Raw genomic sequence first — 20,264 nt, forward strand, 5'->3', positions numbered from 1 at the left:
TGTATGGAGGGCCGTAGCTAAATACATCTTCCATGTTGCTGAAGAGCAGGTGTAAAAAAATTCAGGTGATGGTGTTAAAGATGCAACTTGAGAGCCTTTGCATGAAATATGTGGCCCACATGCTGGATGTTAAACCAGGACCTTATCCTGTGTAAATCTGTGAGCAGACAAAGATTTAACCTCAGGTGTGAATCAGACTTCCATAATTGGGAATGTTTGATGATGTGATCAAATGTATCATCCTGCCCATGTCTGAGTTCCTGACTCCATCAGGTCTTGGCCTGAGTTGCCTTTAGTTTTGCAGTGGAGAAACATGAGCTGATTTTGTCCCTTACCAAGAATTGTTTGTAGCTCCAGTCCCCAGAGACTGGGTCATACAGTGACTTCAGAGGCTGCAGAAACAGCCACCTGTGCTAATGGTCCTGGTGCTCTGACACAGGGATTGCTGATCTGGTAGCTTTAGGAGGAGGAGTGTGCATGAGAGTCCTTCTGATCAGCCCCATGTGGGTTCAAGCTTAAATGCATTTTCCTAAAGAGTAGAGAGCTTAGGTGGCATACAAAAAGCAGGTGTAACTTTTAATGTCTTCTGCTGAGAAATTGGACTTGATCTTGACTCCTTCTTTTGGCAGGTGTTGAGCTCTGGAGGTTCACTGAAGGTGACTATTCAGCAGAGCAGTGAGAGCAGAGCTATCAGTACAACAGCTCTGAAACCAGGGCACTGGGCCTGTGAGGTGGGCACAGCTGATCCCAACCCCGAATCGGTCCTTAAATTCTACTGTTACATCTGCAAGACCAACTGCTGCAGTCAGCAGGTAAAAATGCACAGATCTGACAGGGATCTGGGTGGTCAGGAGATGGGAATTAGATGGCTGGCTGCCGTGGGGAGGTGCAGCAGGAGACTTGTTAGCAAGGACTCATGCTTCAGGAACAAGGAGCATAAAAAATGATGACAAGCATGCAGATAAAATAAACCTCTCCTGAGAGCTGGCAAGCAACCTGCTAGAGAGAGAATGTGGGTGGATCCACAGGCAACCATGCTCTTAAGCTTTTATGCTATTTCATTGTTAAACAGCAGTCAAAAGAAAGGAAAGCATAGCTCATACCCATTATTTTCTGTATTTTGAATACATTTAAATGGATTTTTCTCCTAACCTCTCTTTCAGAATTTCCAGTCCCACATGGCTGGAATTCAGCACCAGCAGCGACTTGGGGAGATTCAGCATATGAGCAATGTTTGTTTTGTTTCACTACTGCCCATGGTGAAGCAGCAGAAGGTGCTAGCAGAAAAAGATGGGTAAGTGTTGGTCTGCACCAGAAAACTCTGGTGGCCCTACATGGGTTCTAAAATCCCTCACAGCACCAGTTTGCCCCTGAGTTCTAGGTAAGGTATGAAATCCCTGTGGTTTCAGGGCTAACTCCTTCAGGCTGAAGGATACCAGAGTTGACTTTGACCTGTGTAGTTTTTAATACAGTAGATCAGGTTGGAGACTTTTTTATCTGATGCATTTCTGTCAGCACAAGCTAAAGCAACCTGTAAATGTGTGGGAAGGGGAGAAGATAAATTGGAGGCCGTAAAGACAGGAATGGTGGGGAAAACAATGCCAAGGACAGATTGCAAACTGCAGTATTCCATGGAGAATGTAAAAAAGGTGTGACTTAGAGCTATATCTGTTGTCACTTCAGAGAGAGCCAGCAGCGGTGGTGTAACACGTGCCAGGTGCACTTCACAGGGGATCTCATCAAACATCGCAGGACCCAGGAACACAAGGTAACAGCCACAGCCTGGGTTTCATCTTTGCACTGACCTTTTGTGGGGATGGAGTGGAAGTGTCTAGCAGCTCCTGCTTCCCAAGCAGCAAAGAAAAAGTGATTGGGGTGTAGGGTTGCACATGAAGTTCTGCCAGTAACATCCTCCCTAAGGGCACTGTCGTGTTATCTCCTACCTCTGATCGCTGGCAGTGCTGGAGCTTCCAGTTGTCATGATGTGTCAGTGTGGCCTGAAGCACCTCTACTGTGTAACTGACTTTTCTCAATAAATATGGTTTATCATACCTAATCTATTGAATAGTGAGCAGCCTTTTCAAGCTAAAATTTAGGCATGTCAGCATATTTATTGGCTTCTAGGGGAGAAATTGTAATACGCACTTAGTTTTGCTCTGCGTGTGTTCCGTCTTTTTGGTGCATAAGACTTAGGGAGTCCTTTCTGCTGAAAACACTATTCTCTTTGTGGTCTCCCTGGTTTAGATGCAGGGCTGGCTTTGTTTCACTCAAAATTCACCTGCATTCCTCCAAAGTAGTGCCTCTTGACTTATGGAACTGTTCCTCTTTCCTCAGCTGGCCAAACGCTCGCTTCGTCCTTTCTGCACTGTCTGCAGCCGCCACTTCAAGACCCCTCGCAAGTTCGTGGAACACATGAAGTCCCCTGAGCACAAACAGAAAGCCAAAGAGGTAACACTGCCTGGGTGGAGAGCTGTGCAGGTCTAGAGGCTGCTACCCTCACTACTGCAGGGCTGAAAGGAAGATGTGCAGTTCTTCCAGCCCTGTTTTAATTTTCATCTTTTGCTGGACTTCAGTTGTTAGAGCTTAAAAGAAACTGAGTGAAAAAGGGACAAGGAGTTAGATGTGTCTTGAAGCGAGATAGCTTTGTGCCCCTCTTGCAGTCCCTTCTGCTCATCAAATGCAATCAATCCAGGGTCTGAGTTCTTCCTTGGTTAAATGGCAAGTGCAAAGTTGATCTTATCTTTCTTTTCCACACCTGACAGGTGAGGCTGGGAGAGAAGGAGTTGGGCAGCCCAGAAGATTCAGAGGAGTTGATCACTGTGGATGCTGTTGGCTGTTTTGAAGATGATGATGAGGAAGAGGAGGAGGAGGAAGGGGGAGCTGGTGAGGAGGAAGACCCTGATGTAGTACTGATGGAGAATGAGGATGCTGCTGCCAAGCAGGTAAGCCATGCAAAAGGAGAAGGAATGACCTATCTGAGAATCTGCTGTGGGATCCTGTGACTTAGTTGGTCTTGGCTGTTTGAGCTCAGGCTTTCAAAAGTCTGGTCGACTTTGCACTCTACAGCAGGAGAGTGAGGGCTCTAGGGTTCTTCCAGAGCATAGAATGATGCAAACGAGAATCAGGCACTATGTGTGGGATGCAGGAGGGGCTTCTGCTGTGCTCCTGCTGCTGTCTTCAGCAGCTCTTGCTGCTGTCTTCAAACATTACCTTGTTGCTGAGGAGCACAAGCAGACGTTGACATGGTCTGTTTGAATAGCCCAGCAGCAGCTGGGTCTCATAGCAAACATATATGTGGAGCTTTATCTCAATAAATATTGTCCCAGTTATCAAGAAGGAGGGACATGGCTGAGCTACTTCAGGCTTGGAGTGCAAGGGCTGATTTTTAACTCTTGTAGTGAAGTGGCTTGCTGACATTGGGGTTTGCATCTGGCCCTGACCAGGTGCTGTGCAATTCTGTCTCTGGTATGCTAATCCTCTTGTTTTGCTCCTGAGCTTACCAGAAAAATGCAAGAGCCCAGGAATGGAATTGCCACAGATACAGTAGGCACTAATGTTCTTTTGGTTTCCAGACTGGGCTGAAGGAAGTGTCTTTGGAGGATTACGAAGGAAGTGAGAAGTATTGTCCAGACACAGCCTATGGTAAGCAAGCAGAGTTAAGCACAAAGGCCCACAGAGCCTTCTCTGGCCACATGCTGTTTCTGTAAGAGAGGATGGTCTCTACCTACTGATATAATGAATTCTTGGGCCGTGGTGCTCCAGCAGCTGCACTGGACTGGTGCAGGTCACTGCTGCCTGGAGAAGAGACCAGATGTTGCTTTATTATTGTGTGATAAAACATAAGGATGTGATTGATGTTTGTCAGCTGCCTTTTGCTTTGAAGAAGAAAGGATGAGAGCCAGATACTTTGCTAAGGTAGGACATGGAACAAGTAGGGCAGGAGTACTGAAGAAAGTAGGTAGCAAATGAGGGATGCTCTGGAAAGATGGAGTCGGAAAGCATATCGACTGGAATGCTTTCCAGCAGAAATGCAGCTTGCACAGAGATACTGAGCAGCACTGACAGTATCAAACTCTCTGCTAGAGCCCAAACTGTGCATGTTTCCTCTGCTTCAGACCCCCCACGCTGCCCCCAGCAGTTCCTCAGCGGTGCTGCTGCCCTGGTGGGCAGTGGTGCCTCCAGATGGCTGTGTCTAGTCCCCAGCCTTGTAAGTGACTGACTTCAAACCTCTGACCTCGCTGGTGTTGTGAGGAGGGCAGCTCTGCAGAGGCTGGTTTGTGCCCAAGGAGAGCTCTGTTTACACCAATCTCCCATATCGCTGTAACCTTCCACTATCGTGTGGCAGATGGAATAATGATTCATGCTGTGAATGTTCTCTGCGTGTTCCTCTTGCGTGCCTGCTTGGTTTGATCCCATTACATTGGATCACATGTTCTCTGTAGTTTTCCATTGTATTCTTTTCTCCCTTTTTCCCCCCTTAACGCTCTGTGTAGTTTCTTTGCTCTGGCAGCCAGATTTCTCTCTGAATATCAACCACAGCCATTCCATGGTAAGAAGAGATATTCAGCAAGTCATCTTGCAAATCCCTGATTAACAGAAGCAAAGCTTTCCACTTTTCCTTTTCTACCCCCACTCCCCTTGCCCTTTTAACATGCTTTCATTATTTGAGTTCCATTCAATGTGATCTGTGATTTCCCTTCCCCTCCCGTTTCGCAGGCCTGGATTTTCTGGTCCCCGTCGCAGGTTACCTCTGCAGGCTGTGTCACAAATTCTACCATAGCGACTCCGCTGCCCGGCTCGCACACTGCAAGTCCCTGATGCATTTTGAGAACTTTCAGGTCAGACCCTTTGGCGATTGCATGGCCTGGCATTTGTTACCCCTGTGCGTGTCTCTCCAGCGAATCCACCACGTTAGCTGTCCTGTCTCCGGCTCATTTCCATCATCCTTGGTGTCCACTGTGCCATAGTTCTCTCCTGGTGTGCTCTGTGTGTGTCTCCCATCACCCCTGTAGATCTAAAACCAGTCCAGTCCTGCTTCCCAGCTACTGCTGCTGTCATCTTGTTGCCCGTTTCTGGCTGGGAATCTTCCTCAGAGTGTCTGCTCTGTTTGCTGAACCTGTGGAGTCTGTTGTTCAGTCTAGGCCTCTTCTGTTAGACCAGAGACAGATGGGTCAAGGTGGGTAAGGACAAAGGACAGAGGCTGTTCCTTGTAAAGAAAGCTGGTGCATCTTCTCCTGTGATACTGCAGGAACAGCTCCTTTAGCCAAAATTGTGGGTGTGATTCATCCATGAAGAGGCCTGGTAAAATCAGATACTCAGCTTTAGAAGTATGGAAATTTAACATTACAGACTCTTTATGTGATGGAATCTACACGCTGTGGGAGTCTGTTTGTCCCCAGGGTCAGCCTGCAAGAGGAAGTCTGTCTGTCTGTCTGTCTGCTACCCTTTCCTAGAAACTCCTTAGCACAAAGCTCTGCCAACTGATGCTGTTCCTTTGCTTTTCTGGCTCCACCTAAAGAAGCCCTATTGCCCCTTGCTGCTTTTGTATCTAAAGCTTTTCCTACTGGGCTGGCCTGGAATCTGCCTCCATCGTTCTGTCCTTGTTGACTTGCCAGGGGGTGAGGGGCCTGGATTAGCACCTTGTGGAGGGTACACAGGGCTTGCACAGTCTCTGCCCTCTCCTGTGACCACTGCCTGGGCCCTGCCTGTGTGGGAGAGCAGTATTTGCTGACCTTGGCAAGGAGGGAGGCTCTCCCGCCAACTTTGTCCTCTGCCTGCACCCACACTCTGCTCCCAAAAGCTGCTGGTTTTTCCTACAAGCTTATTAAATAGTGCCTAAGAAAAACCCAAACACACACACCCATTCCTGAACCCCCAAAAGTTCATGTTTTTCTTGTAGTCTTCAGACAGAAGAAACTATTCCTAGTCAGCCCTCACTGCCTCCAGCAAGAGGTGGGGTGCTGCAGAAGCCAGCACTTAGAGCAGTGAATTTGGGATGGCAGGAGACCACAGCTGTTCCTTCATGGTTGCTCATCCTCTCCCACTCCTGCAGCTAGTCATTTCAGGAGTGAAGGAATCAGTCTTGAAGTTTTCCTGGCTTGTTTTAGATCAGCTTAGAGCGAAACTGCAGCAGCAGTCACTTATGTCACTCTTTTGGCCCACTTAGAGCTGAAATCAGATGCTCTTCAAATGGATGCCAGAGTGACCTGGAGGGATTTTTTATGAGAAGAGTTTAACCTTAAAGACCTGCAACCAGATAACTATTGTTCTTGGCTGCCTGGGTGCCTCAGAGTTGCCACAGTCTGAGTTAAATCTTTATCACTGTTGTTGTATATTGGAGTATTCTCAGCAGAGTAGCTCAGCAGAAGGTTTCAAAGCAAAGAATTGTCTGCTGCTGGGGTAGTTTACAGCATCACTGAACATGAATTTGCATCCTTGTACCTGGTTTAGGTTGGGTACAACATTGACTCAACTGATCTAGTCCCAATGCAATAGGATATTGTGCATTTCCCACCGTTTGAGGGCAGAGAAAGAACAAGCCTGCAGTGATAAACTGAATTACAGGATAAAGCTGCCTGTCTGATGGGCTGTAATTCCATACTGCAGACTGGTAAAAGCCATTGGGCTCAAAATTGTTTCCCTTAACTGTCAGGTGTAATGGCCTGTGCCAGTTCAAGGAGCCCTTTAGGAGACAGATGAAAGGGAGTTGATTGTGGAGGGAACTGCTGTGGAAAAGAGGGAGCTTTGGTTTGTTCCTTTAGCTCATGCTCTGGGTGTTGAAGACCAGGTTCCTGCTGTGTGTTAGCTAGAGAGAGTTGCTGTTTTCCTGAAATCTGGTCTAGAACATGGCTAGTAGCCATTTTAATCTCTTTACAGACCTCTACTGGTTCATCATGATAGCGAGTGCAAATAAGTAATTTTATTGATATGTTACCTTTATTCTGTGGAAAACCTCAGTGCCTTGTAACAAGATATTCTTGATATCTTAGTCTTCCTGTCAACAATTCCACCGACTGTGCAGATTGTATCAACAGAGTGAAGAAATATTAAGCTTTCAACTTAAGTCTTGCTTTGGCTGATAAACATTAAATCTCACCTGTAGCTGAGGGTGGTGCAGAGCCTCATGTGCCCAGGGTATGTGTCCTGGCAGTAGCTGAAGCGGGAGCTGTCACTTGCTCTGTTACATCTACAAAGTCCCGAGTCTGACTGAGATTAACAGTTGCCAGAACATCATTTTTGTCTCGGGAGCCACAGGTCTGCCATGCACTCGCTCAGCATTAAGTAATGTGAGAAGGACTTCAGTTTTTAATATCACCACTTTTCCTCACAGGAGCTGACCTTTCTCTGTTGAAAGCCTCAGCAGCCAGGCCAGGAGCTGCTGAGACCAGTCGTGCCCCTGCCACTCACCACTGTTTTTGTACAGGTGTTCCTGGACCAGCTGCTGCTTTGCTGCAGTGACAGGAGCTGAGCTGGGCTTCCCTCTCACATTGGTTTGTTTGTATTTGCAGAGATACAAGGCAGCGAGGCATCGTGCCACAACTGCCTACCCCGAGGCTCCTTTGCATTCCCAGGGCTCCAGCTCCCAATTGCTGGATGATCCAAAACAGCCTCTTGCTACAACAGCACATACCAGCAAGAAGATGAATGATGATTGTGGGATAGACAAGGAGGGTACAGAGCTGTCAGCCCTGCAAGAACAAACTCCAAGGTCTCTGGAGGGTAAGGGTGAGCTGGCCACCTCTGGGGCAGAGGGCCAGAGCCTGGCCAGTGTGACTGACCATGTGTGTGGTATCATGGTTGCAGAAGAAGAAAATCTACAGGAACAGAGCAAGTCCACTGCCACTAGTGCTGCCTGCGTGTTCCCCGAGGAGAGCCGCGCCACAGGGGAGCTGTTGGGACACGAGGAGGAAGCCAACGCAGCCAGGCAAAGGGAAGGCACAGATGACCACCAGGATCCAGGGAGTGGAGGAGGGTTAGGACAGAATGAGGCAGCAGATGCAGGCCAGGAGGCAGAGCCTTCCTCCCTCGCCAAAGGTGAGACAGCCGGTCTCACCTCTGGGTGCAGACGCTCTTCTAGGCGCAAACCCAGATAGAGTGGCCTTAAAGGAGAGCCCTTTACATATGATATTTGCTGGAAATGTTTATTTTCTGAGTCTTTTAATAGAGCAAAACCTTCAACTTTACTGCTGTTTTTATTTTAAGAATAAATAAGCCTGGCTTTAGCGTGTCTAATACAGGATGGTGTTGGTTATTACTTGTACAGTTGGGATACAGCAATTATGTGGAAAGACTGAGGCTTGGACTGTTGAACCTGAAAGAAGATGGTAATGGGATTTCCACAGGGGACAAAGTTCATGGAGTAGATGGATGCAGACTTAAGAATTCTCTGTAGTCCCTCTCATTTCCTTTCCAGGCAGAGAAGTTTCTCTCTTGGGAGGCTGTATGCTCAGTTTTGCTTCTCAGAACAGTTTCCTTTCTAAGACACACACTCTTGGACAAGCACGGTGTCCTAAGCTAGGCAACAATGTGCACCTTGGTCCTTTGTTAGTACTACAAGGCCTAATCTAGTCTGTTCTCATAGTGGAGACTCTCAGGAACGTATTTTGTTTCAAACTGATTTTAATAAAACAATTTCTTATAAATAACCTCTTTAACTTTCAAAAAAAACTCCTTTAACTTTACATAAGTAGAACAGTAAGACTTGCTTCAAAGTGCTGGCTCCAGGCCATCCTGACAAGATCACAAGTTAGACCAGATGGCTCATGCCTTGTCAGAATGTCCAGGGAACGCTCTGCTCACATCCCAGGGCAGGCAGGCCCCTGTCTCTGCTCTCTGTAGCTGATGCTGTGGTGGGAACTAACCAGGCTGCTCTGCCTCTCTCCACCCTGGATTCTGGAACAACAGCTGGAGAAGCTGGGCAGCTCCCAGTAATAACAGCAAAAACATCACCCTGGTAGCTTGTCTTATCTGCTTGGCAGGGAATGGAAGCAACCAGTGGTCTGGGACCATGTGCCAATATTTGGTACATCACAGTTAATGTGACTAAAGGACAAGTTGTAGTTTCAAGGCAGGAGCTGGCCTAGGGCCTCCCTCCCCAAGGCTGTCACCAGAGTTAGAGCTGGGACAAGCCTGGAGTCAGGACAGCCCCTGCCTACTGTGCTTTTTCTGAGGGAAGAGGCTAAAGCCATAATACTCCTTGCTTGGATTTAACAGTACAAGAGAGCAAAGATCATTTTTCCTCTTTGGGAAGAGGGCCTGCTTGCAAACTACCTGCATGGCATCAGATTTCCTACAACCAGCTTTAACCAAGTGTGAGTGCCAGGGAGCAGAAAGAGCCAGCTCTCCTACACCCACCCATGTGCTTTGCACCTCTCACAGCTAAAGGAAAACAGAACATGGAGGTGAATGGCAGGACACAACCAGGGGAAGGAACAAGTAACAGGCACGAGGCACCTCTTCTATTCAAGTTTTACATTAAATTGGTGAGCAGTAAAAGTCCCTCAGCAACACTAGCTGAGAGTCTGTGGTCAAACACTAGGCAGAAGGCTGGGGGCCCTGTCCATCAGCTCCCATGTTCAGCTGCTCGTTCTGCTGCTGGAACTCCAGCCGGGCCTGGCGGTTGGACTCCAGCAGTTCCTTCAGGCAGGTGTGCAGATAATCATTCTTCTCCTCCAGGTGATCTAAGCAGGAGTTGATCTGGTCCAGCATGGAGTTTATTGCTGCATATTCTAAAAGGAAGAGAGACTGAACAGTGTAAGTATGTTGTCACTGCAGGCAGCGAGAGCTCTGGCAAAACACGCCCACAGCGTTTGGGCTGTGCCTTATGTGCCCCCGGGGTGGGTGAGGTAAAATACAACTGAATCCTGCATGGGTTGTGTTCTCTGATCAAACACAGCCAGTGGGAGGTTGGATCACTGGTAACAAGATCTAAGGCAAGGTACCTGGTCAGTCCAAAGCCACTGTGGGTATATCTGCCAGCCCTGGATCTCACACACCAACAGCTGACCACGGGCTCAGTGCTGACTGCAACAGTACCACAGAAATCCCAAGGACAAGTCAGCCTTTTTAGCTGCCTTTGGGATCACCTTTCCTGATGGTGCGGGCATTTTGGGAGCGTGCCACAGTGTTTACTCTCTGTGAATTTTCTGTGAAAGGCTCCCAGGCTGGGGTGTGCTTCACCAAGGGCCTGGCTGGGGTCAGGCTGACAAAACATGGCTGTGGCAGGAGCAGGGATGAGCCCAAAGGTGCTGGTAGTGGCACTGTTACTCCTAAAGGGAAGTAAGTGTGGGGCACCAAGTTCAACCACAGGATTTCATGCACCATTTAGGCTTTGGGTACTTCAGATTAAACCCAGACTCACTGACAGTCGGTTCCCCAGGTACAGTTTCTCTTGGTACAAGGGCATTTCAGTGTTAACACTGTTAATCAGCTGAAGAGTGTTGTGCTACTGCACGAAACACCTGCTTTTGGATTGCTCCAAGCAANAAGGGAAGTAAGTGTGGGGCACCAAGTTCAACCACAGGATTTCATGCACCATTTAGGCTTTGGGTACTTCAGATTAAACCCAGACTCACTGACAGCAGTTTCAAGTGCAGCAGTTTGCCTTGGTACAAGGGCATTTCAGTGTTAACACTGTTAATCAGCTGAAGAGTGTTGTGCTACTGCACGAAACACCTGCTTTTGGATTGCTCCAAGCAATATTCACACAGTCCTAAAGAATAACAAACAAACTAAAAAAAGAGACAAGATAAACCTCTGCTGAGGTTACTCAGGAACCCCAGGGGGTTACAGGAACCCCCACATGGAGCCAATCCCATGTTTCTTTCTGAAGCCACACGGGCTGGGTGAGTGCAGGGAGGCTGTTGGGGAGCTGTGACCCGTGGGCACGGAATATTTCTTTGAAATGAGTGCTTGTATTTCAGAAAAATTCTGGGGATCAGTGCTGGAAATCAGCTGCCAACATTCATTAGCTGAATATAAATAATAAACCAGCAGGCACTCGGAACAGTACAACCCAATAGAAATTAAACTGTTGATTTCTGCCCTTCATTTTTTGTATGTCATGTTAGGCTGGTACCTTTTATATTTGTATTTATTGCATCAGGTATTGATGGGCATTTTCAGAAGAAGTTTTGATGGAGTAATTTTTTTTTTTGCATTCTGTTGGGTACTGAATTCATGTGGGTAGCTGAAGTTGTAGAGGAAAATTATTACTTCTAATTTTACCTACTGATTATAAGTTCCCTGGTGCCCCAGCACACCAGACCCAGGCCCTGCCATTCCCAGCAGCTCTAAAAGAACTGTGAATATTTAAACATTGCAGTCATTTGCAATATTAATAGCTAAGGAAAAGTTTCATTATAAAAAAATAATTGTCCTCCTTTTCTTACACCACTTTGAAGCTGTTCAGAGTGTTACAGCCTTAATTCTTTGGATAATTGTGTGTGTTGCATTTGAGCTTGTTTATAAAAGTTTGGCCTTGCATTTCCAAACTGATCCCACAAACACAGGCTTTCTAAAAAGGTGGCAGTTAGCATTATTTTTCAGACCCTGGTTCAAGGTGTGTGAGAATGTCCATGAGTCACAGCTCTACTTCAGTGTGATGCACCATGTTGCAGTGAAATGGTGAGCACACCCCAAGCAGACACAGTAGCTACTTGTGACAAGTGATATCCATCAGCCTGGCAAGAAGTCTGTAATCACAGCAGGAACCTAATTTTCTCAGTGCCTAAAGCTCAAGCGAAGGCCATATAATTTGTGCAGCTTTGGGAAGTGAAAAAACTTTAACCATTTAAAAATAAGCTGTAAAAAGACTGTCTTCCATTTGTTGCATACTTGGTGGATTTTTGTGGAAACAACCACATTCCCTAATGAAAACACTGACGGGGTATGGCAATTGCATTAACTCCTCTGCATTCTTACAAGGACAGCTGACAAAAATAAGGTTTCTATTTGAGATCAAGGAAGTGATCCACAGCTTCAGCTCCAGGACCAGGAAATAGCTGCAGCCCTCTATGACCAGCTGCTGCACACAAATCAGCTGATCACAAGCTGAACAACCTAATTAGACTTGATGTAGATCCAATTTAGTGACTTTCTCCATCACAGCCAACGTGTCTCTGAGCTCTTCAGAAAGTGTGAAATGTAAATCACTCTGATGATGCAAAGCAGTGACCACTCTTGGGGTGTTTCAGGGCAGAAATGATCCTTCTGTCACTGCAGGTGGATCCCAGAGAACTCTGAAATCCACCTGTGTGGGTCACATCTGGAAAGTGAACGGTGTTACGGGAAACAGCAGAATCCAACTCTTCACCACCTTCAAGAGAAGGGTAGCAAAGTGCTTACTCTGAAAGAGTTCCAGTTCTAAGAGTGACCTCTACGTCTGCATTACAGCTCTGCTGTCGTCTCACTTCCTCCATCAGCTGGTTTTAACTGGACAGGACTGCATCAGAAATTTCAGACCCGGGCACTGTAGAAACGCTCCAAAGTGGAATTTACCAACCTATCTGCATTAAATTCCCTTTTTCCACGCATGACTACTTCTCCCAGATATGCCCACGGGACCTGCCCTGTGCTCTCACAGCCTGAACATCCTCTTTCTCCTTGAGCACCCGCACCCCGTGCAGCAGCAAAGGCACAGAATCACCTTTTCACAAGAAAAAGAACCAATCACCCCAGGGGCAGCACGGAAGAGTTCGGGGCCCCACGGCTGAGCAAGAATCAAACCCTGCAGCCCGCACTGCTGTGCAGCAGGCACACCTAGGGCGTCGGGCACCGCCGCCAGCAGGACACCTGGGCATACCTGGACATATCTGGACACACCTGGACACATCTGGACACACCTGGGCGCACCTGTGCTCTGCCACCCGCAGCCCACGGGGCCAGGCCAGGCCGGACCGTGTCCCGCCGGGGCTCCCCACTGTGGCGGCGGCCCCGCTCGCCCCCACGCACCTTCCTCCCCGAAGGTGTCCCCGCCGTCCCCGTCGTCGTCGTCGGGGCCGCCGCCCACCACGTGCGGGTCCCCGTTGGGCCCCGCCATCCCGCCGTGCCCGCGCCCGCGCCTCGCCGCCGCCCGCACGGCGCGCCCCGTGCGCGCGCAGGGCCCACGGCCAATGGGAGGGCGCGGCGCCACGCGCGTGACGCCGGCCGGCGCCGCGGTAAAGCCTGTGGTTCGCGGCGTTGGGCGCGGGGCGGGAGGTGCGCGGGCGGGCGTGGAGAGCAGCGCTGGGCAGCGGGATGGCCCAGGGGCGCAGCGTCGCGCCCCACGTTCCTCGGGGATTTTCCCCAAAAATCCCAGTCTGTTTGTCTCTTTGTCCCTCCCCCGATGTCTTCAGCCCTCCCCAGGTTTCCCCACTTAGAGGCCGCCGTCAGCACCCAGCATTTCTTTCCCAGGATGCTCTATGGATCCCATAGAGATGGGAGATCCCAGGGATGCTCTATGGATAGACCTGCATCCTGCCCGTGCGGGACCATCCCGCGGGTACTGGGGCAGCAAAGCGACAGCTTTGCTGCTTCACCCGCTGAGCGGCTTGAACCACGCCCAGGTCACCTTCAGGTGCTCTTCCCTGAAGGAACAAGCACAGTTTGCTTTGCCCTTCCCTGTCTTTGGCCCAGAATCAGCTGCACCTCAGTCGGCTTGAGATCTCATGGCTGCGTGGTGTTTTCATCCCCAGGAGAGATGTCACTGGGATGAAAATAACATGCAATTAAAGGATTGATTCGAGCAGAGCTTCTGAGATCAAGGACTCTGTTATTAAGTGGGTATTTGGGACAAAGACAAAAGAAAAGGTCATGTTCTCATTTAACATCACAGCCACCTCTCCTTTCTGTGGGGTAACCCTGCTGCGCTGCTGAGTCGGGCCTGTGTCACACCCCAAGGAGGGGAATTGAATATTAGTGTAATTAATGGACATAACCACTGTTAATAAAACAGATGATGACTTTCCGGGGCTGTGCACTCACACTGTGCATGTGTGCCAGTCAGAAGCTGCAGCCCCACCGGGTAGGACGTGCTCCACAGTGGGTCACTTGGTCCCACCTCCCTGCCCAAGCAGGGTCATCCCAGAGCACACAGCACAGGACACACAGGTCTGGAATATCTCCAGTGATGGAGACTCCATACCCTCTCTGGTCCCTGTTCCAGTGCCTCGTCACTGCACAGTAAAATTTTTCCTCATATTCAGGTGGAACTTTCTGTGCATCACTTTCTGCTTCTTGCCTTGTCCTTGTGGTTGGCACGGAGCAGAACCCTGTCCACCTTCTCGGTGCGCCTCTTTAGATATTTATACACATTAATGTGATCTCTTCTTAAGGCTGAACAGACACAACTCCCTCAGCCTTTCCATTAATTATTTTATTTTCACTTTAGGCTTTGGTGCATTATCAGATTTGATAACTGCGGGAGCACAGGGCCATGTGGGGTGTCCCGTGAGGGGTGTCCTCCTGTGGGGTGACCTATGTGTGGTGTCCCCGTGTGGTGTGTTCCCCCTGGGGTGTCCCCTCTGGGGTGTGCCCCTGTGGGGTCTCTTTGTGTGGGGTGTCCCTGTGTGGGGTATCCCGTGTGGGGTGTCCCTGTGTGGGGTATCCCGTGTGGGATGTCCCTGTGCGGGGTGTCCCTGTGTGGGATGTCCCGTGTGGGATGTCCCGTGTGGAGTGTCCCTGTGTGGGGGTGTTCCCTGTAAGGTGTTTCCCGTGTGGGGTGTCCCCTCAGCGGGCCGCGGTCCCACCGCGCCCGTGGCCGTGCCCAGGGCCGGGGCCTCCACACCGAGGGCGGCGCCGCCATGGCCGGGGCGGGGCGGCCGCTCTGCGCCCGCCCTCAGCCGAACATGGCGGGTGCCGGCCGTGCCTGGCGGGTCGGAGCGCTGCTGTTGCCGCCGGCCTGGCGGCTGCGGGCCCCCGGACGAGCCTTCGGCGCCGCGGCGGGACGGGGAGGCGGCGGCGGGCGGCTGTTGCTGGGCGCTGCCTTCGCGCTGGGCGGCGGCGCCGGGCTCTGCCTGGCGGCGCGGCAGCGCCTGCGGGAGCACTCGGCCGCTGAGGTAACGCCGGAGCCGGCTCCGCTTAACTCACCCCGAGGCCTGCGAGATCCTCTGGGGACAGTGGTTCAGAGAGGGCCGTAGCGGTTCATCCTGGTTTGAGTGAGGAAAGAGCTTAAAATTGCGTAAGGGAGGCCCTGGCAGCGCATTCCTTGAGCTGTAGGAGAGGCTGTCAGTGAGGGCCTCCTGGGGATGTGCAGCAGCTTTGTCTCTTGTTGCTTTTTCGCAGCGCGAAGGGTTGTGTAACCTGATAAATTGTAGGTGAGAAGCAAAGTGGGGTGGCCGCAGTTGTTTTATAATGTGTGAGGAATGACTGGCACGGCCTGGCAGGTTGCTGAGGTGTAGCAGGGTTGGGAAACATCCCTCAGGTGATGTCCCGCTGTCCTGGGCTCTCCCTGCCTTGTCCCCGTAGTTGGTTAGTCCTGGGAGTCTCAGCTTGGGCAGGCACGTGCTGAAAATCAACAGCAAACTCTGCCCTCCCCACCCTATGGCTTCAACAGAGGGAGAAGGATTGGCTTGTTACAAATGGTTGAGGTTTTTTTCTATAGAATTCTTTTCTACAGATTAGAAACTTTAGAGAGAGAAACTGTCTGGATTTAACTTCTGTTTTTTCTGGCTGCGAGTAGGAGTTTACAGCAGGTTAAATGGATGTTTAGAGAAATAGTTATTTGGTCCTAATGGGCAGTGATTATTTGCGGTGCCATTTAAAAAAAGCATCTGATAGCCAAGATACTCTGATGATCATATATTGAAACTGAATGTTAGTGGCTGTGACTTCATGACAAAAATAAGGGTGGAAGGAAGGTAATATATTTTTGGTAGAATATGGAACCATCTTGTCCCTTTCTTCCCCAGCTGCCTTCAGGGAGCCTGCAGCTCACTCTCTACCAGTATAAAACGTGTCCCTTCTGCAGCAAAGTCCGAGCTTTTCTTGATTATCATGGACTGCCCTATGAAATTGTGGAAGTGAACCCAATAATGAGGAAAGAGATCAAATTCTCTTCCTACAGAAAGGTGCCCATCCTGCTAGCCAACGCTGGGAGCCCTCTGGTAAGTCTTCCTGTCTTGAAAGCTTGATTTTCCCCCAAGCAGTAGTTTGAAGGCTGTTATGTCGCTGTGGTTTATCACATGCAGTGTAATCTTTAGATCATCTTTTATCCTCTCAAGAGCCAAAGATTTATTTCTCACTTCCTGTTTTCCTATTACTTGGCCTTATTATTTTGTTGGTCTGTCTTACAAGGCATTTAGTTTGTGTGGTGACTCTAATGCAGTGATTATCTGGCTTCTGTCAACCCTTCCAACCCTTCTGCAGGACATATCTTTGTACCAGAGGTAACAGGAACTGCTCGTATCTTGTGGGAAAAGAACAGGATCTCAAGAATACTGAAGAATCAGTTTGGCTTTTTTTAGTGTTAGTGTTGCTTTTTTTCCTTCCTGCCAAGAGCCTAAATCCAAACCCCACTAGTACTACATGTGTGCCCAGCCCTGAGGCCCTCTGTGGTCAGAATTAAAGCCAGATTTGAAGTGATATTCTGAAACAATCACAGAAGAGATGTCTTGAGATGTGCAGGGACTCCTGTGGAAATCCATTGGGGGGAAAGGACCTGCAGTACTAACCAGGAGCCTCAGCATACAAGGGAAAAGGTTGTGAAGAATTTCCTTTTCTGTTTCACCAGCTTCTTTTAAAAAAGGTTGTTTTCATTTTGTTTTTCAGCAATTGAACGACTCCTCGGTTATCATCAGTGCAATAAAGACCTATCTTATTTCCAGGTAGGAAAACAGGGTGATGAGAGATGAGTTCAGCCTGAAGGGCCTTGGTAAACTAGAGATTTAGAAAACTAAAGCCATAAGTCTCTTACTGACCTTGGGCTCTGAAGCTCTGGGTGTTTGGCCCAGCTGACCTGAGCCTGGCTGTGATAAAGTGGATGGTGCCTGTATATGTTGTGTTGTGTGTACTGTAAAGCAAAGCCTTTCAGAAATACTTAAACCTACTTAAATATGGACACTAGTGTTAGTTATGGAACTGAGCTTACAATTAGCCAGTTATTATATCTAAAATGAAATGGAATTGCCGTGTCTGTGGCCTGTCCTTTAGGTCCACTTGAGAATTGTAGGAAGCTCTATGCCTGCAAAAATTTCTGTTCTGACACAAAGGTATATTCACTAATAATAGTTATTTGCAAGTAGCTGTTCCAGTCTCTTTTCAAAACTTTTTTTTCAAGTAGAATCTGGAACCTTGTGCACTTATTTTTAGAATAATACATTTTATAGTGTGTAACTTTCAATCTGTCCTTTGCTCTCACTCCTTTTTTTGTAGCAGCCAGATCACTGCTAACTGTGTTCCTATCCACAGAAGGAATAGCTTGGAAGAGATCGTGTCCTTTTATCCTCCTGTTAAAACCGTGACTGAGAAAGGCAAGGAGGTGATGGAGTATGAGAATAAATACTGGCTCATGCTGGATGAGAAGGAGACAAAGCGAGTTTATCCCGTCAAAGAAGTGAGAGTGTAAGTGCTCTTAAGTTTCTGGGCTCTCCAGGTAGGGTCACAGCCCCCTCCAGATGTACTCAGGGATGGTGTAGATGTAAAATCAATCCCACTGGGGCTGACAAGATCTGTCACACCCCCATTAAAGCCTCAGTAGCTGGAGTGGTTTTGTGTGTTTGTTAGATAATTTGAAACAATGCTGTTAGATGGCCTATTCACTGCCACCATGGTCACACTGGCCTTCAGCTGCTTACAGTTTTCTTCTTGGCACGAGGGAATGCTGTGGAAGGATAGTTTCCCTTTCTACTTTACTTCTTGTATTGGTAGGAGAATCTAGTGCTCTATCTTAGTCTTAAATTTAGTTTGAGAATGAAGGAGCCTTGCCAAAGGTAACGATGCTGAGTGCATTTCAGAGAGGTCACCAGAGCACCAGGCTGGCCAGGAGTTACTGACACATTTGTCCTTGGCAGGATCTGAGGCTAATGCCACTGTGATCCTGCCTCCTGTAGCCCTGCAATCCGTACCTCAGTCACTGAAATATTTCTTTCTTTTGGCTGCTTGCAGGGAAGAGATGAAGTGGAGAAAATGGGCAGATGATTGGCTTGTTCACCTCATCTCCCCCAACGTTTACCGAACCCCCAAAGAAGCCTTGGCATCTTTTGATTACATTGTCCGGGAGGGGAAGTTTGGCACCTTGGAAGGTCTCTTTGCCAAGTATGTGGGCGCTGTTGCCATGTTCTTCGTGAGCAAGAGGCTGAAGAAAAGGTTGGTATCACTGAGCACCAGTTACACAAGAGGAGGAATAGCTCCTTAACCTCCTTAGCTGTGAACCCCAGGTGTCAAAAGGGCAGAACCTCGGAGTTTTAAGCTGAACCATTTAATCCCATGTGAGTAACAGCTGTACTTCTTTAACTGGAGGTACTGAACCCCTCTGCTCATCTGCTATTTAGTTACTAACTGCCCCCTTCACTCTGAAGTACCTCCTTAATTCCCAAGCAAAGACCAGCCTGGAAGGTGAGAGATTATAAAGTGTTAACCAAGAAACCAATACATGTCTTCAGACTGGTTCTTCTCCTTGCCCAGACACAACCTTCGAGATGATGTCCGAGAAGACTTGTATGAAGCAGTAAATGAGTGGGTAAAAGCTGTTGGCAAACACCGACTGTTCATGGGTGGGAACCAGCCGAACCTCGCTGACCTGGTAAGGGGCTCATCCCTGCAGTTATTGTCACAAATCATCCTGCTGCCCATCTGTGTGAAATGGTTAATACAAATACAGGCAGAGAAGTTGAGCTACGTGCCGTACATTGTCCACATCCTTTGTGCAGTAATACAGTTCCCACACGGAGTTTTTGCCTATTGCTTTACGTAGGACTGGATTTGTTGTTTTCCTCCAGAGAAATATTTCCAAATATAGAACCTGCAGTTCCCATCTGCAGGTGGATGTTACTGATCAGGTGGAAACACAATAAAAGCAGGTCAGAGCCAGGACACTGCTCTAGCTCATGGATGCTGGTGAATAAACCTCACAGGTGTTATTGCTCTCAGTGCTGCTGGGGTTTCCTCTGCAGGCACCAGCGCAGAGTGGAGCAGAATTCATTGTCTGCACCAGCAGTTCTCTCTGGAATACAAGTGAAGCATTTCATGCCAGGGCTTGATGCAAAGATGGGATTAACTTTTGCCCCATAACTGCACACAGATCCTGATTTTTCCTTACTGTTTCCTCATGGAAAACATGCATATTCTTAACTACCTTTCTGCCGTTCACTCTTCCTTGCTAATCAGAGTGATGGAGTAGATGGCAGGACAGGGCAAGAGCCTTACTGGCTTGGCTGTTGAGACACTTGTGCTCTGAGCCATTCTCCACTGCTCTTTCAGTGTTGTTCTAATATTTCTGCTCTGTCACAGGCTGTGTACGGGGTCCTCCGGGTCATGGAAGGGCTGGAAGCCTTTGATGACATGATGGCTCACACCAAGATTCAGCCTTGGTACCAGCGCATGGAAGAAGTCATTGAAAAAACTGGAGTTGCAATCTGATGCCAGCTGCAGCTGCCTCCCTGAACTACTTGCATGGTGAATACTTCAGAAGAAAAGGCTTTTATTTTTAGAGTTGAAAGGACTGGTCACACCTAAAGACTGATACGAGGGCACAGAGACCACCCCGTTCAGAAAATCAGGTTACAGTGAAAGAAGGGTCCAGCTGGGTCTATGTAGAAGGATGGGGACAGGTGAAAGGAAGGGATCTTGGATGCTGCTGGAAAGGAGAAGGTCTAAATTGAAGAATGCAGCAAATAGGCTTCTTTTAGGCACAAGCCATCCTTGGAGCAGTTTACTGTAAAAGCAAGATGCTCTTGGCTGGTGTAACATGTCAGATGTTGTAGGTCTGAGCAGCTTGTCTTCCACTACTCATCCATGTCATCTGAAGTGTTTTCCTGACTGACATACTGGATTCTAGTTTTTAAGTGACAATTTTTCCTGCAATAGAATCATGTAAGCCCAGTGCTGAGGGAACTGGAGGAATCCAGGGCACTGGGGAAGGCCCCCTTCCTGTGACAGCAGCGATGCTGCACCCGGCACGAGTGTGCTTTCACTCTTCCATGTAAACGGTTCTCTCAGGACTTGACTCTGTATGGTCTGCAAGGATAAAGGATGGCTTTATTCTGTACCCTTTGTGAGATCCGAGTTCTTACCTTACCCTTACACCTGAAGAGCACACCCTACACTGAAATCACTAATGCAGAGCAGTT

The 20,264-nt window shown here is 48.6% G+C and overlaps 3 protein-coding genes across 8 annotated transcripts in view; 2 read left to right on the plus strand and 1 right to left on the minus strand.

The window, feature by feature from the left end:
* CIZ1 (CDKN1A interacting zinc finger protein 1) overlaps positions 1-8,645 on the plus strand; it is a 26,570-nt gene extending 17,925 nt beyond the window's left edge. For 4 of the 6 annotated variants that reach the window (XM_017810170.1, XM_017810166.1, XM_017810171.1 and 1 more), the window contains 9 exons: positions 630-812; positions 1,164-1,294; positions 1,684-1,768; positions 2,335-2,448; positions 2,763-2,942; positions 3,573-3,642; positions 4,717-4,838; positions 7,509-7,719; positions 7,804-8,645. In XM_017810170.1, coding sequence (XP_017665659.1) covers positions 630-812; positions 1,164-1,294; positions 1,684-1,768; positions 2,335-2,448; positions 2,763-2,942; positions 3,573-3,642; positions 4,717-4,838; positions 7,509-7,719; positions 7,804-8,093 — 1,386 coding nt within the window. In that variant the 3' untranslated portion in view covers positions 8,094-8,645. The remainder of the gene's footprint in view (positions 1-629; positions 813-1,163; positions 1,295-1,683; positions 1,769-2,334; positions 2,449-2,762; positions 2,943-3,572; positions 3,643-4,716; positions 4,839-7,508; positions 7,720-7,803) is intronic. The other 2 variants (XM_017810168.1, XM_017810169.1) reach the window with 2 other exon arrangements.
* On the minus strand, positions 8,174-13,080 carry CUNH9orf16 (chromosome unknown C9orf16 homolog). The gene is made up of 2 exons (XM_017810174.1): positions 12,952-13,080; positions 8,174-9,728 (listed from the first exon to the last, which is right to left on the minus strand). The coding sequence occupies exons 1-2, from the start codon at positions 13,037-13,039 to the stop codon at positions 9,535-9,537; spliced, it is 282 nt and encodes a 93-aa protein (XP_017665663.1). The 5' UTR covers positions 13,040-13,080; the 3' UTR covers positions 8,174-9,534.
* Positions 13,081-14,825: 1,745 nt separating this feature from the next.
* Positions 14,826-20,182, plus strand: PTGES2 (prostaglandin E synthase 2). The gene is made up of 7 exons (XM_017810173.1): positions 14,826-15,035; positions 15,888-16,082; positions 16,747-16,802; positions 17,386-17,538; positions 18,082-18,282; positions 18,601-18,718; positions 19,426-20,182. The coding sequence occupies exons 1-7, from the start codon at positions 14,826-14,828 to the stop codon at positions 19,552-19,554; spliced, it is 1,062 nt and encodes a 353-aa protein (XP_017665662.1). The 3' UTR covers positions 19,555-20,182.
* The last annotated feature ends 82 nt before the right edge of the window (positions 20,183-20,264 follow it).

Source organism: Lepidothrix coronata, unplaced genomic scaffold (assembly GCF_001604755.1).
Source record: "Lepidothrix coronata isolate B3197 unplaced genomic scaffold, Lepidothrix_coronata-1.0 Scaffold28, whole genome shotgun sequence".
In the NCBI taxonomy this organism is placed as follows: domain Eukaryota; kingdom Metazoa; phylum Chordata; class Aves; order Passeriformes; family Pipridae; genus Lepidothrix; species Lepidothrix coronata.

Excerpts from the sequence above, each read along its gene's own strand:
- CUNH9orf16 (XM_017810174.1), bottom strand. The coding sequence starts at position 13,039 with ATGGCGGGGCCCAACGGGGACCCGCACGTGGTGGGCGGCGGCCCCGAC. Across the intron at positions 9,729-12,951 it reads GGACACCTTCGGGGAGGAAG|AATATGCAGCAATAAACTCC; the intron begins GTGCGTGGGGGC and ends TCTTCCTTTTAG.
- PTGES2 (XM_017810173.1), top strand. The coding sequence starts at position 14,826 with ATGGCGGGTGCCGGCCGTGCCTGGCGGGTCGGAGCGCTGCTGTTGCCG. Across the intron at positions 17,539-18,081 it reads CCCGTCAAAGAAGTGAGAGT|GGAAGAGATGAAGTGGAGAA; the intron begins GTAAGTGCTCTT and ends GGCTGCTTGCAG. Across the intron at positions 18,283-18,600 it reads AGCAAGAGGCTGAAGAAAAG|ACACAACCTTCGAGATGATG; the intron begins GTTGGTATCACT and ends CTCCTTGCCCAG.